We start from the raw sequence: 15,504 nt of genomic DNA, 5'->3' as shown, positions 1-15,504 counted from the left end.
CATCAACATACACAATCAAGAATAGTTTGCCTCCCCTTGATTGTTTATAAAAGAAAGAATGATCATTTCCACATCTTGATAGCCCAAAAGACAATACAACCTCAGAAAATCTTCCAAACCATGCTCGTGGAGATTGTTTCAAACCATATAAAGATTTTTTTAATTTGCAAACTAGTCAGACTCCCCTAAGCAACAAACCCTGGAGGTTGCTCCATATAAACTTCCTCATGAAGAGTGCCATTCAAGAAAGCATTCTTAACATCAAGCTGAAATAAAGGCCAATTATACGTTGCAGCAAGAGAGATCAAAATACGAACATAAGTAAGTTTGGCAACAGGAGAAAATGTGTCTAGATAGTCAACCCCATACACCTGAGCATACCCTTTCGCAACAAGTCTTGCTTTTAAACGAGCAAAAGAACCATCGGGGTTAACTTTTACAGCATACACCCATCGACAACCAATAACAGTTTTGCTTAGAGGAAGTGGTACTAAGTCCCAAGTTTGATTAATCTCAAGAGCCTGTAATTCTTCTTCCATTTCTGTCCTCCAACCAGAACTTTGTAACGCCTCAGCGACAGACTTGGGGATAGGATATTGTTCAACAGTAGTTAAAAAGGCTCGAAAAGTAGGAGACACAGAAGAGTGAGAAATAAAATTTGCAATAGAATGTTGAGTACAAGTACGTGTACCTTTGCGATGAGCAATAGGAAGATCAAGATCAGATACAAGAGGAGGGACAGCTAATGGCGGATCTGGAGCTGAAGTCGACGTAGTAGTGACATGAGGAGCGGGGGAGCAAAAGTAGTAGCATCACAATGACGTCGTGTATAAACCTGGAGAGGAGGTGGTTTCTCTGTAGATACTGGTGAAACATTGGGAATAGTAGACCGAATGGTGGTCACATACAAGTCTTCATCTAATTCAGACACATCAATTGGAACATTATGATAAGGAGTGGATTCAAAAAATGAAACATTAGCTGTTACAAAATATTTTCTTAGTAATGGAGAATAACATCGATATCCTTTTTGAGTGCGGGAATAACCCATAAACATACACTTGAGTGCCTTGGGATCAAGTTTTGATACTCTAGGTCGATGATCACGAACAAAACAGACACAACCAAAGATACGGGGTGGTAAGACAAACAGTGGTTCACTAGGAAGCAAGGTGGAAAAAGGAATACCACCTTGCAGAATAGAAGAAGGCATGCGATTAATGAGATAACATGCAGTTAGAACAGCATCAGACCAAAAGGTTTTCGGTACCTTCATCTCAAATAACATGGATCTAGTAACTTCCAATAAATGCCTATTCTTCCGTTCAGCAATACCATTAAGTTGTGGAGTATTAGGACAGGAAGATTCATGGATCATACCATGTTGAGTCATAAAATCAGAAAAGGATGTGGAAAAATACTCCTTAGCATTATCATAACGCAGAACTTTAACACGCATGCCAAATTGAGTATAAATTTCAGATATAAATGCACGAAAAATAGAAAATAATTATGAACGATCTTTCATTAAATATAACCAAGTAACTCTGGAATAGTCATCGACAAAAGTAACAAAATATCTGAAACCCGAATTGGAAACCACACGACATGGACCCCAAATATCTGAATGAATTAATAAAAAGGAGATGCTGATCGTTTAATGACTCGAGGTGTATAACTAACACGATGTAATTTGCCAAGTTGGCATGACTCGCACTCTAGACTAGAAAGAGATTGAAAACTAGAATCTAACTCTTGAAGACTACGTAGAGAAGGATGACCAAGACGACAATGGATTTGATGTGGGGACGCAACACTTGTGCAAGCAACTGAAGAAGCATCTTCAAGTACATACAGCCCCCCTTCCTCACGTCCTCTACCAATCGTCTTCTTCGTAGCCAGATCCTGGAAGACACAAGAATCGGGATAAAAAGTTACTGAATACTGAAAGTTTTTGGTTAACTTACTAACAGACATTAGGTTAAATGGAAATTGTGGAAGATAAAGCACTGAGGACAAAGGTAATGAAGGACTTGGGTTAACTGTGCTAATTCCCCTAACATGTGTAGGTGACCCATTGGCTAGAGTAACTATGGACGAAGATGGAGAAAAAGAGGAAAATATACCTAAAAGACCTGACATGTGATCAAAAGCCCCTGGATCAATGATCCAAGGACGAGAAGTAGCCGAAAGACATGCAGTAGCATTACCTGTCTGAGCCAAAGTAGCAGTGGAAGAAACAGGCTGTGAGATTTGAGACCGTGTGTACCGAGCATATTCCTCACCAGACATAACCACCACCTTGTCTTCAGATGACTGTGGAGTAGGGTCAATATTAGACACAGTATTAGCAAACTGGTGTTGCTGCCCTGGTCTCCCATGTAGCTTGTAGCAAAATTTTTGAATATGACCAGGTTTGCCACAGTAATGACAAACTCGTGTAGTTCCCGAATTATCAGTAGATATATGGAATTGTCCATAAGGATGTTGATTACCTTGACCTCTCCCTATTCCAATGCCTCGGCCTCCTCCTTGGACACCACGCCCACTATACCCGCCACGGGTTCCTCCATCACTCCTATTACCACTACCAGTTCGAGTCTGGGAGACAAGGGCTGAACTCCCCACCATAGATGTAGTATCTTGAGAGGACTCACGAGATACTTGAAGAACTCGAGCAAATGTATCTGTGAGTGATGCTATATTCTCTCCTCCAAGAATTTGAGACCTAACATTTTCACATTCAGAACCAAGACATCCTAAGAATCCCATTACAGCCAATTGTTCCCTTTGACGTTGCATTTGTTGAACATCATCTGAAATAGGGAGAACAGCATTCAACTCCTCATACAATCTCTTAAAGTCTGCAAAGCACTGAGTAATAGAGCGCCCCTTTCTTTCAAATCGATAAAACTCCTATGATAGCTCATAAATCCGTGACAAATTATCTTGCCCAGAATACAGCACATTCAAATACTCCCATAGTTCTCTGACTGTATCAATATGAGTTACCATGTCAACTATATTACTCTCCATAAAATTCAGCATTTGACCAAGAATACGTGCATCAACACCATCCCAAGTTACATCATCTCTGGGCTTAAACTCAGTTAAGTGTCTATGTTGATTCCTGCCTGTCAAAGTAAGCTTCACAATTTTCTTCCATTGGTGGAAGTTAGCACTACCTGCGAGCTTCTTATCAGTAATTCGATTAGATGAAGAGGAAATCACCTCACTCATCACAGTATTATTCTTCTTATCGCCCATTTTCCAAATAAGAATAAGCAAACTCTGACCTTAGCTTCCGTCAAACAACTCAGCCTCAACAATTCAATAACCCAATATTACCACTACCAAATAAAATGATAGAAGCTACCACACAACTTTCAAATTATCAAATAAATAACTGCACTATACCCAAGCAGCAACTTGCTTCATTAATCAGCCAAATTAGCCAAATCAGCAACTTTAAAGCAAATTCTAACCCACAAAATCATCCCGATGAGTGCTATTGCACTTTGTCGCTACTGCAACTTGTCTTCTTTCTCTCTTTAGGGTTTTCCCTCTCCTTCACTGACCTCACGTACAAGAAGCGGGACAGCTACACCACCAAATCCAACAAGCATAGGGTCGTCAAAACCCCTGGTAGGCCAGCAAATCGCACAAGCACGAGCGCGCGGAAGTCGCACGAGCAAGCCGTGCGGGCAGCGTGAGCGGCGCGAGCCGAGTGAGCCGCGCGAAAGAGCCCCGCGAGCGAGCCCCTGCGAGCGAGTCCCGCGAGCGAACCACGCGAGTGAGCCGTGCGAGCAACGCGAGAGCGAGCCGTGCGAGCGAGCCGCGCGAGCGAACCACGTGAGTGAGCCGCGCGAGCTGCGCGAGCAACGCGAGGGAGAAGCCCTATTCCGGTGAACGGTGGTGGCGAGTCGACGGTGGTGGGCGGCTGCTCCGTCGTCTAGGGTTAAACCCTAGGCTCTGATACCATGTAGAGAAAAGTTACTTTGTATTACTCAATAAACTTTAATATATATACATAAAAAATAAACCCTAAAAGTGATAGACTAATTTACCCTTCTTACTCCTAACATACATATATCAATACTTTGTCAAAGTGTACCTTTTTCATCAATTTCTATTTCAGTGTAATGTTGGATCATTCGAGTTAAAAAAAAAATTATATGAAGTTTGATGATGGCTTTCTGTTAGGTGTGGCAAAATGCGTCTATAACTCACTTTTTGACTCATATTTTCTTAGTTCGCGGTTCTTGCGGAGTCTTGTTGATCCAATGTCGAGCTCCGGTGCGATTCCGGGCTTTCCAGCTCTTGCTTACAAACCCTAATACTCTCCCCGCGTCATTCGATCTTTGAAGCATAGGTAATTTCTCAGGGTAATCCATCGGTTTCGTGTTCTGTAGACTTTTGTGCTGTTTTGCACCAAATGTGGGTTTTGATTTTTTGTCTTACTTTTTTCGATGCGCATAACTGAGGCCTTTCTTGATTGATTTACTGTTTTGTTGCCGAACGCCTACGGTGTTAAAGCTTTGTAATTGTTGGTGTTTTGCTTTTCGCAAAGCAAAGCAAGTAGCTTCTCCCCAATCTAGATTTCTTCTGCTTTGTATTATGCCTTAGTTTTGGAAAGAGAGTATTCTGTTGCCCTCTATGACGCTAAATTCTATAGAATGAGAAATTATGTTGAAGTTTGAACCTTCTGCAGCCTGAATTTTGGCGATGTAGCTTTAAGAGAGGACAAGTGAAGTGGTTGCTGATCATGTGCTCGACACCCCCAGAAAAGTCTTCTAGACTTGGAGATGTTCAATGTTTCAATGAAAATGGAGATAGGGCAACTGCATCTTTTGATATAAGTGTGAATTTTCCCCGAGTCTCATCGCGAATAGGCTAAGCATGCATCCACTTTAAAGAGTTTCACTGGTTTTGAAAAATGGGTTAAATTATGGGTTACTAAAAACCTATTTTTTTGAGTTTTATTTTTTTCCTAACTCATTTGTAACGGATTTAAAATAAAAGAGCTACCGACATGAAATTGGACTCATTGAATCCAAGTTGCAACATGGGTTCATCTGCCCTAATTTTTTAATAAATATATATTTTGTTGGTTAGTCTTTATAGATATTTCAATTTATAGGCTTTTTACATTTTCTAATTGTTTAATTTGCTTTTTTTTTATTTGAAGTTTTTATCTAATTAGCATATAGCTTAAAACGGGTGTGAGTTTTTCTAGAATCTTAATGAGTTTTAGTAATACGAGTCGGATCGGATATGTGTTGGGTATGAGTTGGGTTGGATATGGGTTATTAGATTTACTCTACATGAATATGAGTCAAAGCGGGTTAAATTGATCAATCTGAATTGGACCATTTTCGATCAGATCCAAATTCAACCTAACTCACCTATTTGACGAGTTCTTTTGTTTTCCACATATTTTATGCCCGTATGACATTAAATGGTTGGAGGGATTTGTAAATAATTCTGGTCATTACCTAGTGCTTTGAGTTGATGGAAGGAGTTCCCGCCCATTTGCAAACCTAATGTCCACAAATTACGCCTCAAGTCACGAAATCTAAAAAACATTCTCAATCAAGAATTTCCTTGTTTTCCAAGTGAAAACGACATCGCGTGAAAAATCCAATGATCACAATCTTCCGGTCCTCAATTGAATTAGTCTATGGGCAACTTAAAATATGAACATTTGAGAAATACAAAATTTTCGTCAATAAGGGACGTATAGGCTATCACTCGGAACTTCCTTATAACGAGACATTACCCATCACGCAAATGCTAATCAATTGAAGGTGTCGTAAAAATGACTAAAATGACTTTCTCCCTAGTAGTTGCACCCGAAAGATTTTGATTCACTTCCTTATGATATTCCTTGTTAATTGACCAGATAGTATCCCAATAGTTACAAACTCTTTACAATAACGATTGGCAATTGCCCTAGCAGCTATCCTTCTCATATGGGAAAGGGGAGGTGGGGTGTTTGATTCTCCACCTTCAGTAGTGAGGATGTTTTATTTGAAGTATGGGTTTTACATTTTGTAAAGAATTGGGACAAAAGTTTGGAAGTGAATTAAGATTTAGAGTATGAAAGAATTTTTTTGTTTTTTTTTTTAAAACTATATGGTGGACGACTCCTAAAGAACTTTGGAACACCGGATTTATGATTGATCAGAAGATGAACCGGAGCAAGTTGCCAGATTCCTAGGCACCGAAAAAATTGAAGATGCACTGTTTGGCTAACCTCACTTGCACGACAGATGAAGCCATTCCTACTGAAGAAATCTGGTACACCTTTGCCCCGTGCACCTCAAGCTGTCATCACTAGTTTCACATAGTTCGCTCCGTATGATGCACCATATGAATTCTGTGCCACACCTTGAATCTCTTTCTTCTTTTTTCTGGCCCTGCTTGTTTATCTGAGCAATATAAAATTTTGGTGTTCCTACCATTTTGAGAGCTGGAATTCTCAAATTAAAGAAAGGAGATTAAGAAGTAAGACAAAAAGGGGAAAAGGTTTGATGACTGAGAGCAGTGGCACAGACAGTGACTAGAGCAAGAAATCCAGTTTCTTCCCCACATAAATGATTGGGGGTCAAGGACTTCAATTTGAAATGTTCATGCCCTCTTTACATCTTCTCCAACAGCAATCCTCCCACCATTTCAATCACTGAAGACTCAAATTATATGTGAAAACAGAAGGCCAAACCACTGTATGAAAGGAAAAACAGTAGGCTTCTAGTATCAACGGGAATTAAATTTTCTGAGGGATTTCTCTCGGATTTTTCTTTCAAAATTCATCCAAGTGATTCTTTTTCTGTTTCCTATGCTTTCGATATCAAACAAGAAGCATCCCCTTTCGTTCCTGTCCACGTCAGCGATCACTACCCAGTTCTTATTATCTATAATGGCTCTTAAAAAACCCTAGCAAAGGCATTCATATCTACCAAATACCATCAATTACACTGAATGCCGCTCGCCGCTGCCTCCACCATTGTTGACCACCGCTTTGTTCCTTCGCATCTCCAGCTCCCTCTTCGTGGACCTCCATTTGGTGTATTTACCAAAGAACTGATCTATCTCCTCTAAGGTCCGCCCCTGAGTTTCCGGCATCAGCACGTAAAAGAACACCCACGAAGCGCACACGATCCCCGTGTACAAGAAGAAGGCCCCGCCGATGGTGATTGCCTTAGAGAGTGACAAGAACGTCATCACCAACACTCCACTCGCCACCCGATTGATGGCGACGCCGATTGCGCACCCCTGCGCACGTAGCCTCAGTGGGAAGATCTCCGAGCTGTACACCCATGCGATTGGCCCCAGCCCGATGGAGAAGAAGGCCACGAAGAACAACACCGATGCGATGCACATGGCGATTGCCCACTTGAGATTTGTGTGGCTGCGGCCGATGATGGTGAGGCACGCGGCAAGGGTGGAGAGTGAGACGATCATCCCACCGACGCTGCTAAGCAATAATGGCCGCCGCCCGACCCGATCGAGGAGGAAGGTGGAGACGAGGATAAATATTGTTTTTACGAAGCCTACTGCGATGGTGGCTAGGAGCTTTTTGTCGGAGGAAGTGATGCCGGCCTCCTCAAAGATGCTAGGGCTGTAGAGGACGACGGCATCGATGCCGGAGGCCTGTTGGAAGAAGTGGATTCCGACGGCACATATGAGGATGTGCCGAACAGATGGGGTTGGGTGGAGGAGGAGATCCCGCCAGACGCCCTCCCCGGTGCTCCGCTTGGTGACTTTGACGACGTCGTCAAAACACTCTGCAGGAATGCCGGCAGCCTCCTTGATATCCGCGAGTCGGAGCGCGGCCTCATCCTTGGAGTTGGAGGTCTTGTCAAGAACCCGCTTTGCATCGGCTAGGCGACCGTGCATGATGAGCCACCGGGGGGACTCCGGCATGGCAAGGACCCCCAAGGCGAGCATGACCGAGGGGATTGCTCCCACGCCGAGCATGAGACGCCACCCAAGTTTGAGGGGAAGCTTGGAAAAGGCATAGTTGGAAATGTAGCCAAGGAGAACGCCAAGGTTGATGAACACCTAAAAAAATGACGTTTATTTTATGCCAGTACGCTCCCCATTGGTAGTGTTATAACAAAAAACTATTTAACAACACATTTTCTAAATGAGAAAAATAAGCCTCTACTACGAGGTATAAAACATCAGTCACCTATACAAGTTCAACATGAAAAGGTAAAAAAAAAAATTAATGACATAAAAAAAATGAAAAATATAATACAAAATTAGGGTAAAAACATAGAAAATGAGATGGTACTTCCGGGAAGGAGGTGAGGAAGCCGCGGGAGGAGACGGGGGAGACCTCCGCGGTGTAGACAGGGGCGATCATGAGGCCGTAGCCAACGCCGATGCCGGCGACGAAGCGACCGAACATGAGGAAGGCGTAGTTGGGGGCTAAGCCCATGAGAAGGGCCCCGGCGAAGAAGATGGCCCCGGACAACACGATGGTGTAGCGCCGGCCGATCCAATCGGAGGTTCGCCCCGCCATCGCTGACCCGACGAGCGAGTACAGATTGATGACCCCCATCAAGACCTCCACCTCCACATGGTTTATCTTGAGTTCCTCCACAACAAAAATGATTGCCCGCTCATCACGCCTACGTCTGTCAAAATTCATGAAAAGTCTTATTTACAAGAAATTGAAAAGAAATTCCCGTGTCCCTTTTCTTCCTCCCTTTTTCTTCAAATTGATTTTCCTTGTATGTATCATTTATAAGATGAAGATAATGAGAAATAATAAGCGCAATCGACTTTATCTGAAATTAACTTGTTTGGTTCAAATAAAATGGTAAAAAGGGATGTTATCCGAAAACCATTTATTGCATACTTATGTGGAGTTTTACAATTAAAGTCCAAATGTTTACCCTTAAAAATCATAATGAAAAAAAATAAAGAATGTTGCGGGTCAATTTTCTTTTTTCCATTTCTTGGGAAATTCTTTTTTCCTTTCTTTTTCTGTTTCTGATTTCCTTCATTTCCTATATCCATCAGAAAAATAAAAATTGACCGTTGGCCATGGATCTATCATTTTTTATTTATTTATTTTGTTAACTGAGGATCTGCCGAGTACCCTTGTCAGCTTATGCCGATTTGGAGTCCAGGGCCTCTGAGAGGCCTTTAGCGACTATACCTCGGAGGAGACTAACCCAGCAACCTACTGCCGGGGCTCCCCGCTTCAATCACTACCAGTGCAGGGTTTCGAACCCTCGACCTCCATCGAAGGAAGGAGAGCTCTCAATCAACTGCGTTGCTCACGGGTGAGTTGGATCTATCATTTTTATCGGTGACAAAGCTAGAAAAAGAAAAGCAAGGACTGAGATATAGTCTGATTTCGGATAAAAACAGAGTTGAGGTGCAAGAGGTTGATTCACTGTATGAAAATTAAATGCAATGACCAAGCAATGCTCAAGATCGAGAGAGAGAGGACTGACCATATCCTAGCAAAACGGAGGTCATGGAGGCCAAGATGGCACAGGCGAAGGCATACTTGTTCTTGCGCGGTGACTTCCGTTGGTTGCCGGCGTCGGAGATGCCATCTTTAGCCACAGTGTTCCGGTCAGCCATCTCCATCTTCTTCCCCAGAGAGAGAGAGAGAGAGAGAGAGAGAGAGAGAGAGACTTTCTTGGTGTGCTTATATGAAGATAACGAGCGGAGAAGAAATGAGAGAAGTGAGTGAAGAAGGTACACGAGTACTGGTGTGCAGAAATGGGGAGTCCATAAATAGGCCGAAGCTCGCGTCGCTTGTCTTGGAAAGAGACCAAAGTTTGCGTGAACGTTGGACCATGATTCTGTGCTCTTGGAGGATCTCCAATCACTTGACTCATAATCTTCATGATCCTTTTTATTTCACCTAAAATAAAATAACTACAAGCGGAGGAAAAATACTTTTGTTTTTGTTTTTGTGGAAAGGGCACTCATGGGAATCTTTGTTTAATTTTTCCTTACGCACGCACTTGAAGGTCAATTTAAAAATGTTATTTTTGATATAACATATATCAATATTTATTGTCTCCGTATGATAGTTTTAGTTTTCCACCGTTCGTGTATCACATATATGGAATTTCACGATGATCGTCATTAGTATAATTCCGTATAATATCATATTTTCATGCAAGCCGAGCACGCAAAATTGGAGAATGAATCTTCGTCAATGCGGATTTAAAAAAAAAAAATTATAAAAGATAAAATCCGCGGCAGGTGTGGATAGGAATTAAATATGAAGTTCATAAAAGTGGAAGGAAAATCATATTTGGTATGCCTTCCAAAAGTGCGGATTAATTACATATGTGGAAACTTTATCCTCTAATCTAGTCAGAGTAATCGATGCTTTGTCGTATCCGTTTCGGATTGAACTGACTTTGGATGAAAATTTGCACTATTTTCCGCAAACAAGACATTGTCCCCGTTTAATGTCATCAAAGGCAAGATATTGGTACCCCCTTTTTTTTTTCCGATATTTGGTAATACATCTAAGGTCCCTTCACTTGTGGATTATTATGGGAAGTAATTAAATGGTTGATTTGAATCAACTATGATTCTCAATTTTTAGCAACGTGTTAATGATTCCAACTATGAAAAGGCATATGAGGAAATGATTTTCAGCAAGTGTCCTAAATTTGACTTTGCTGGCTTTCAAATCAAAAGGTGGATTTAGTTTTTTGATCAAATCAAAAAGGGGGTGTGGTGGAGCATTGCTAGGGAGGGGATAGGCTTGCTAGATTTGGTTGAAAAGCCTCCATCCACTAAATTAATTATTCATCTATTTAATATTCATTGCTGCTAAGTGATGACTAATTGTTTATTTTTGGTCAGTAAGTAAGAGTGATATTTAAGTAGGAGAAATATTACATCTTAGCGTTCGAAAAGAAGCAGAAGCGAAAGCATCCGCCGCTACCAGAGTTTGCAAAAAAGGAGGAAAAATATTCCAGTTTTGGGCCAGGTCTGGTCGTCCGTGGGCCTTTGCAGCCCTGTCGGCTGGAATTAGCCCTTATGTTGCAATGTTGCAGTCGTAGGTTAGGGAAAAGGGGCAGAAGCAATCGAAGCTTGTCGAACAGCGGCCGTTCCTCCCATGGTGGTTGCGTCCGTGCTTGAAGAACATCAATCAACTGCAGACAGTCAGATTCGATCACCAAATATGTAGTGAGGAGGCCCTGCTGTTGCGGACGTTTTAGGGTTAAGGTAAATGGCTGTATTTCAGTTTGAAAAGCCGAAGTTGCTGGAAATCTGCACGTATATACATCTGTTAGGAGACACCTGTGATCGCGACTGATGCATGCCATTGTGCCCTCTCTGTTCCCTGGGTAGAAGGAGCCGTCAATATTGCACTTGATGAAGCCTGGATCCGACGGTTGCCGTAGTGTGCTGATGAAGCAAGGGGAAGCTGCTTTGCGCGTACTTTCTGTTTGGGGACGTCCGTGATCAGAGAGATTGGAGATGCGACTCTAAGCCAAGGCATCTACAACAGCCTTATTGGGATTAGGATGTAGACCACGGAAATTACAATTATTGCGCAGACGCCACAGCTGCCATAAAACATGAGCAATCATGGTCAATCCAGGTAAGAAGTTCTGATCTCTTACTATTTCAGCAATCCACTTATCCAGACGAGTTATTGAATTTGGCTGGAAGAAGATATTTAGTTGGGGATGTGTCCATACTCCTGCCGTCCACGGACAATAGAAGAAGAGATGTTCAACGGTTTCTGGCTTGTTCTGATTGCAGATGGTACACATAGGGCTGGAGATAATGTGTCTGTGATATAAGTTTGCTTTAGTAGCTAGGGCGTTTTGGTAGGCTAACCACATAACTATCCGAATTTTCGGTGTTGTATGCATTTTCCATATATTGCGCCATAGTTTGGGAGGTGTCTGGTATGAAGTTGATGCCTGATTGCCATTTGGTTTGCTTGCTGTCTTTACCAATGCTTTATAATTGCTTTTGACCGTAGAATGCCTTGTTGATGTTGCTGTCCAAATAAGCTGATCAGTTGTATGGAGGGGTCTGATTGGAATCCTCAGTATTTCGTCGACAATAAAGTCGTCGAACATCTCTGTGATTAGGTGGGTATTCCATGTATGGTGGACAAGATCAATAAGATCAGCCACCATCCTAGGCTCATCTTTAGCTGCTGGTCCACCAATCTTACCACTTGGTAACCAGCAATGCTTCCTGATATGAATTGATTTTCCATCTCCCACAGACCATCTTACATTCGGTAAGATGGCATCCCGCCCAATAAGAATACTTCTCCAGCCCCAGGAAGGATGTGAGCCGTGTTCTGCTGATTCAAAATCCTTGGAATGGAAATATAACCCCTTGAGGAGCTGACCCCAGAGCGAATTAGGTTGATGAAGTAATCTCCAGGCCTGCTTGCCTAGCATAGCCTTGTTAAAAGCGATAAGGTCCCGAAAGCCTAACCCACCGGAATTCTTACTAGTTATAAGTAAGTCCCAATTCTTCCAATGCACACCATTCCTATTCTTATCATTGCGCCACCAAAATTTGGCGATCCTCTGCTAAATCAATCGGCAAAGAGACATAGGAAGCTTAAATATCGACATGGCATACTGCGGCATGGCTTGGATGACAGACTTGAGTAGAATCTCCTTTCCACCTTTCGATAATAATAGTTCTTTCCAACCCTCCAATTTTGCATTGATTCTTCTTAATATCCAGCCAAACAAATCTTTTTTAGATTGGCCCCATTCAGATGGTACTCCTAAATATTTCCCATAATAGCTCAACACCGGTACCCACAATTCAACAGCCAAGTTAGTTTGAAGACTTATCGGGCAAAATTTACTGAAGTAGAGGCTAGACTTGTTTCTATTTATCACTTGACCCGTAGCCTGACAATATTGATTTAATATATTGGCCATATTCTAACATTCCGTGATAGTACCATCTAGGAAGAAAACTGAATCATTAGCAAAGAAAAGATGCGAGAGAGTGGGACATGACCTAGTGAGTTTGATGCCGTGGAGATGTCCCATTGTTAGTGCGTTATGGATGAGAGTGGACAGTGCATTCACCATTAAGATAAAGAGATATGGAGAAAGAGGGTCTCCTTGTCTGAGTCCTCTTGATGGTGTGAAGTAGGGTAGATGTTCCCCATTCAATTTTACACTCATAGTCGTCATGGTGATCCATTGCATCACCATTTGAACCCACCAAAGATGAAACCCCAGTTTAGTAAGGTAGGCTTGGAGGAAATCCCATTCAACCTTGTCGTAGGCCTTCTGCATGTCGGTCTTAAGGAGAGCTTGGAAGTGTCGTTTCCTATTCCTCGTCTTGAAGTGATGAAGAACCTCGTGAACGATTAAGACATTGTCCTGTATTTGACGCCCACTCACAAAGGTAGCCTGCTCAATTGAGATCAGCTGCTCTAGCAAAGGTCTTAGGCGGTTTGCCATGACTTTGGCGATAATTTTATATGCAAAATTACACAAACTTATCGGTCGGAACTGGTCAAGACTTTTAGGGTGGTGTACTTTAGGAATCAGAGCGATTAGAGTCTTGTTTAGATCTCGATGCAGCTTACCAAACTGAAAAAAGTCAGTAACTAGTCTGAATAAATCATGCTATATAGTATTCCAATGGGTTTGGTAGAACAAACCGTTAAAACCATCGGGACCTAGAGCTTTCGTGGCACCCAATTGGAAAGTGGCTTGTCGTACTTCATCAACTGTTACAGAGGCCAATAATTGTGCGTTCATTGTGTCCATGACAACTGTTTGACATTGATCTAAAACGGGGCCAAAGTCCCGGTGGCCAACAGTTGTATATAGCTGTTTAAAGAAAGCAGAAGTCAACTCCTTTAAAGCTGTTATATCCCGCACCCATTCATTATTTTCATTCCGAAGCATTCCAATCCGATTTCTCTGCCGTCGTTGGATTGTAGTGGCATGAAAGAATTTATTGTTTTTGTCACCCCAACGCAACCAATTTATCCTGGACCTCATAGCCCAAAACTGCTCTTCTTGTTGCCAAATATTCCTCAGCTCATCTTGGATTTGAGAGACCTCATCTTTGTCGGTATTGGAGCTGTAAGGGTGATTAGTTAGTGTTTGTAGATGTTGTTGTAAAGCCATTATCCACAAGTGTTGTCCATTACCAAACTTTGATCGACTCCATAGGCTTAAAGCATTTCTCACTTTAGTTAGTTTGTGCAAAAGATCAGAATTTCTCAATTGATCATAAGGCCATGTTTCAGAGACAACTTGGCTACATTCCGGGTCATCGTTCCAATATGCCTCATAAGCAAAAGTGCATTGGCGATGTTTGTGAACGAGCACTATGGAAAGAAGTAAAGGGCTATGATCAGAGCCTAGTGCCGGTAATGCATACACTTCAGCCTCCGGATAGAGTAGTCGCCACTCCATAGAGCATAGGACTCGGTCTAATCGTTCCTTTACAAGATCAGCCCCTTCATGATTATTTGTCCAAGTATACGCACAACCCTTGCTTTCGACTTCCATCAAGGCACAATCATCTACAATAGCTCGAAAGGAAGTGATCCAAGATCGGAGAGGAGATCGTTTGCCTACCTTTTCCCAAGGATGAAGAATTTCATTAAAATCCCCGGCACAAATCCAGGGAAGTGTATTGAAAGCACTGATTCTTCGAAGATTCTCCCAGAACAGCTGGCGATTGTGATACGAGAAAGGGGTGTGCAAACAGGTAATTCTCATAAGCCGATCATCGCTATAATCCCTGCAAACCATATCAAAATAATCCTCCGATACGCCTTCTATTTCTAAAGAGATAGTATCATTCCAAAAAACCGCTAAACCACCTACTATGCTGACTGGATTTTGAACAAAAGACCTATTATAATGTAAACTACGCTGTAATCTGTTGAGAACCAACTCCCGGTTCTTGGTTTCCATAAAAAATAGAAGGTCGGGCTTTTCTTTGGCTGACAAAGCCTTAAGGGCTTGGACTGTCAGGGGATTGCCCAACCCCTGACAGTTCCAACATAAAAGCTTCATTTGTGTCATGGTGGCTATTGAGGGCCAGCCACCAAAGCCCGGTGAAGTGCTTCATCTGCTGCAAATATTGGTGTTTCCTGAAGGTGTGTTTCATCAAGATGATCAGTTGCAACACACCCCTTGTCATAGGGAGAGTATCGTTTTAGCTTCTTTACTTGTCCTGCTCTTATGGTAGTTCGGGTACTTTTCAATTTTTTGGTTTGCTGGATATCCATTGGGTAGTCAAGAAGGCCCTGTTCTATATCTTCTGCAGGAAGCTGATGTATGTGAGTAATTCTCCCCTGTTGATGCAAGTACGACGAAGTGAGTTTAAGAGGCTCGACTGCTTTAGGATGATTCAAAGGATTGGTAAGTTTTCCTTTTGCTTTGGCATGTGCAGGGATCAAAGCTGTTGTAATGGTCTTCCCCTGCTGATACAAAGCCTGAAGAGGATTTGGAGGAGGCTCTGTTGCGGCAGGATACTGCCCTTGAA

The 15,504-nt window shown here is 42.3% G+C and overlaps 2 protein-coding genes across 2 annotated transcripts; both read right to left on the bottom strand.

Annotated features, from left to right (window-relative positions):
- Positions 1-1,645: 1,645 nt before the first annotated feature.
- LOC108961111 lies at positions 1,646-3,030 on the bottom strand. Its single transcript, XM_018877666.2, has 2 exons — positions 2,211-3,030; positions 1,646-1,905 (listed from the first exon to the last, which is right to left on the bottom strand). Exons 1-2 carry the CDS (start codon positions 2,800-2,802, stop codon positions 1,877-1,879), a joined length of 621 nt encoding a protein of 206 aa, XP_018733211.2. The 5' UTR covers positions 2,803-3,030; the 3' UTR covers positions 1,646-1,876.
- Positions 3,031-6,972: 3,942 nt separating this feature from the next.
- LOC104454934 (polyol transporter 5) lies at positions 6,973-9,513 on the bottom strand. The gene is given in 4 exon segments (XM_010069805.3): positions 6,973-8,064; positions 8,300-8,625; positions 8,628-8,645; positions 9,474-9,513. Coding segments are annotated over 4 exon segments (1,461 nt in total). The 5' UTR covers positions 9,499-9,513.
- Positions 9,514-15,504: the final 5,991 nt, after the last annotated feature.

This window comes from Eucalyptus grandis, chromosome 7 (assembly GCF_016545825.1).
Source record: "Eucalyptus grandis isolate ANBG69807.140 chromosome 7, ASM1654582v1, whole genome shotgun sequence".
Lineage (NCBI taxonomy): Eukaryota > Viridiplantae > Streptophyta > Magnoliopsida > Myrtales > Myrtaceae > Eucalyptus > Eucalyptus grandis.
Note: the sequence above shows the minus strand (reverse complement) of the source record. Positions and strands in the feature narration are given on the sequence as shown.

Bases quoted from the DNA above. Each gene is read 5' to 3' on its own strand.
- LOC108961111 (XM_018877666.2), bottom strand. From the start codon at position 2,802: ATGCAACGTCAAAGGGAACAATTGGCTGTAATGGGATTCTTAGGATGT. The intron at 1,906-2,210 runs GTAATGCTACTG...TGTGTCTTCCAG, and splicing joins TGCTACTTTGGCTCAGACAG to GATCTGGCTACGAAGAAGAC.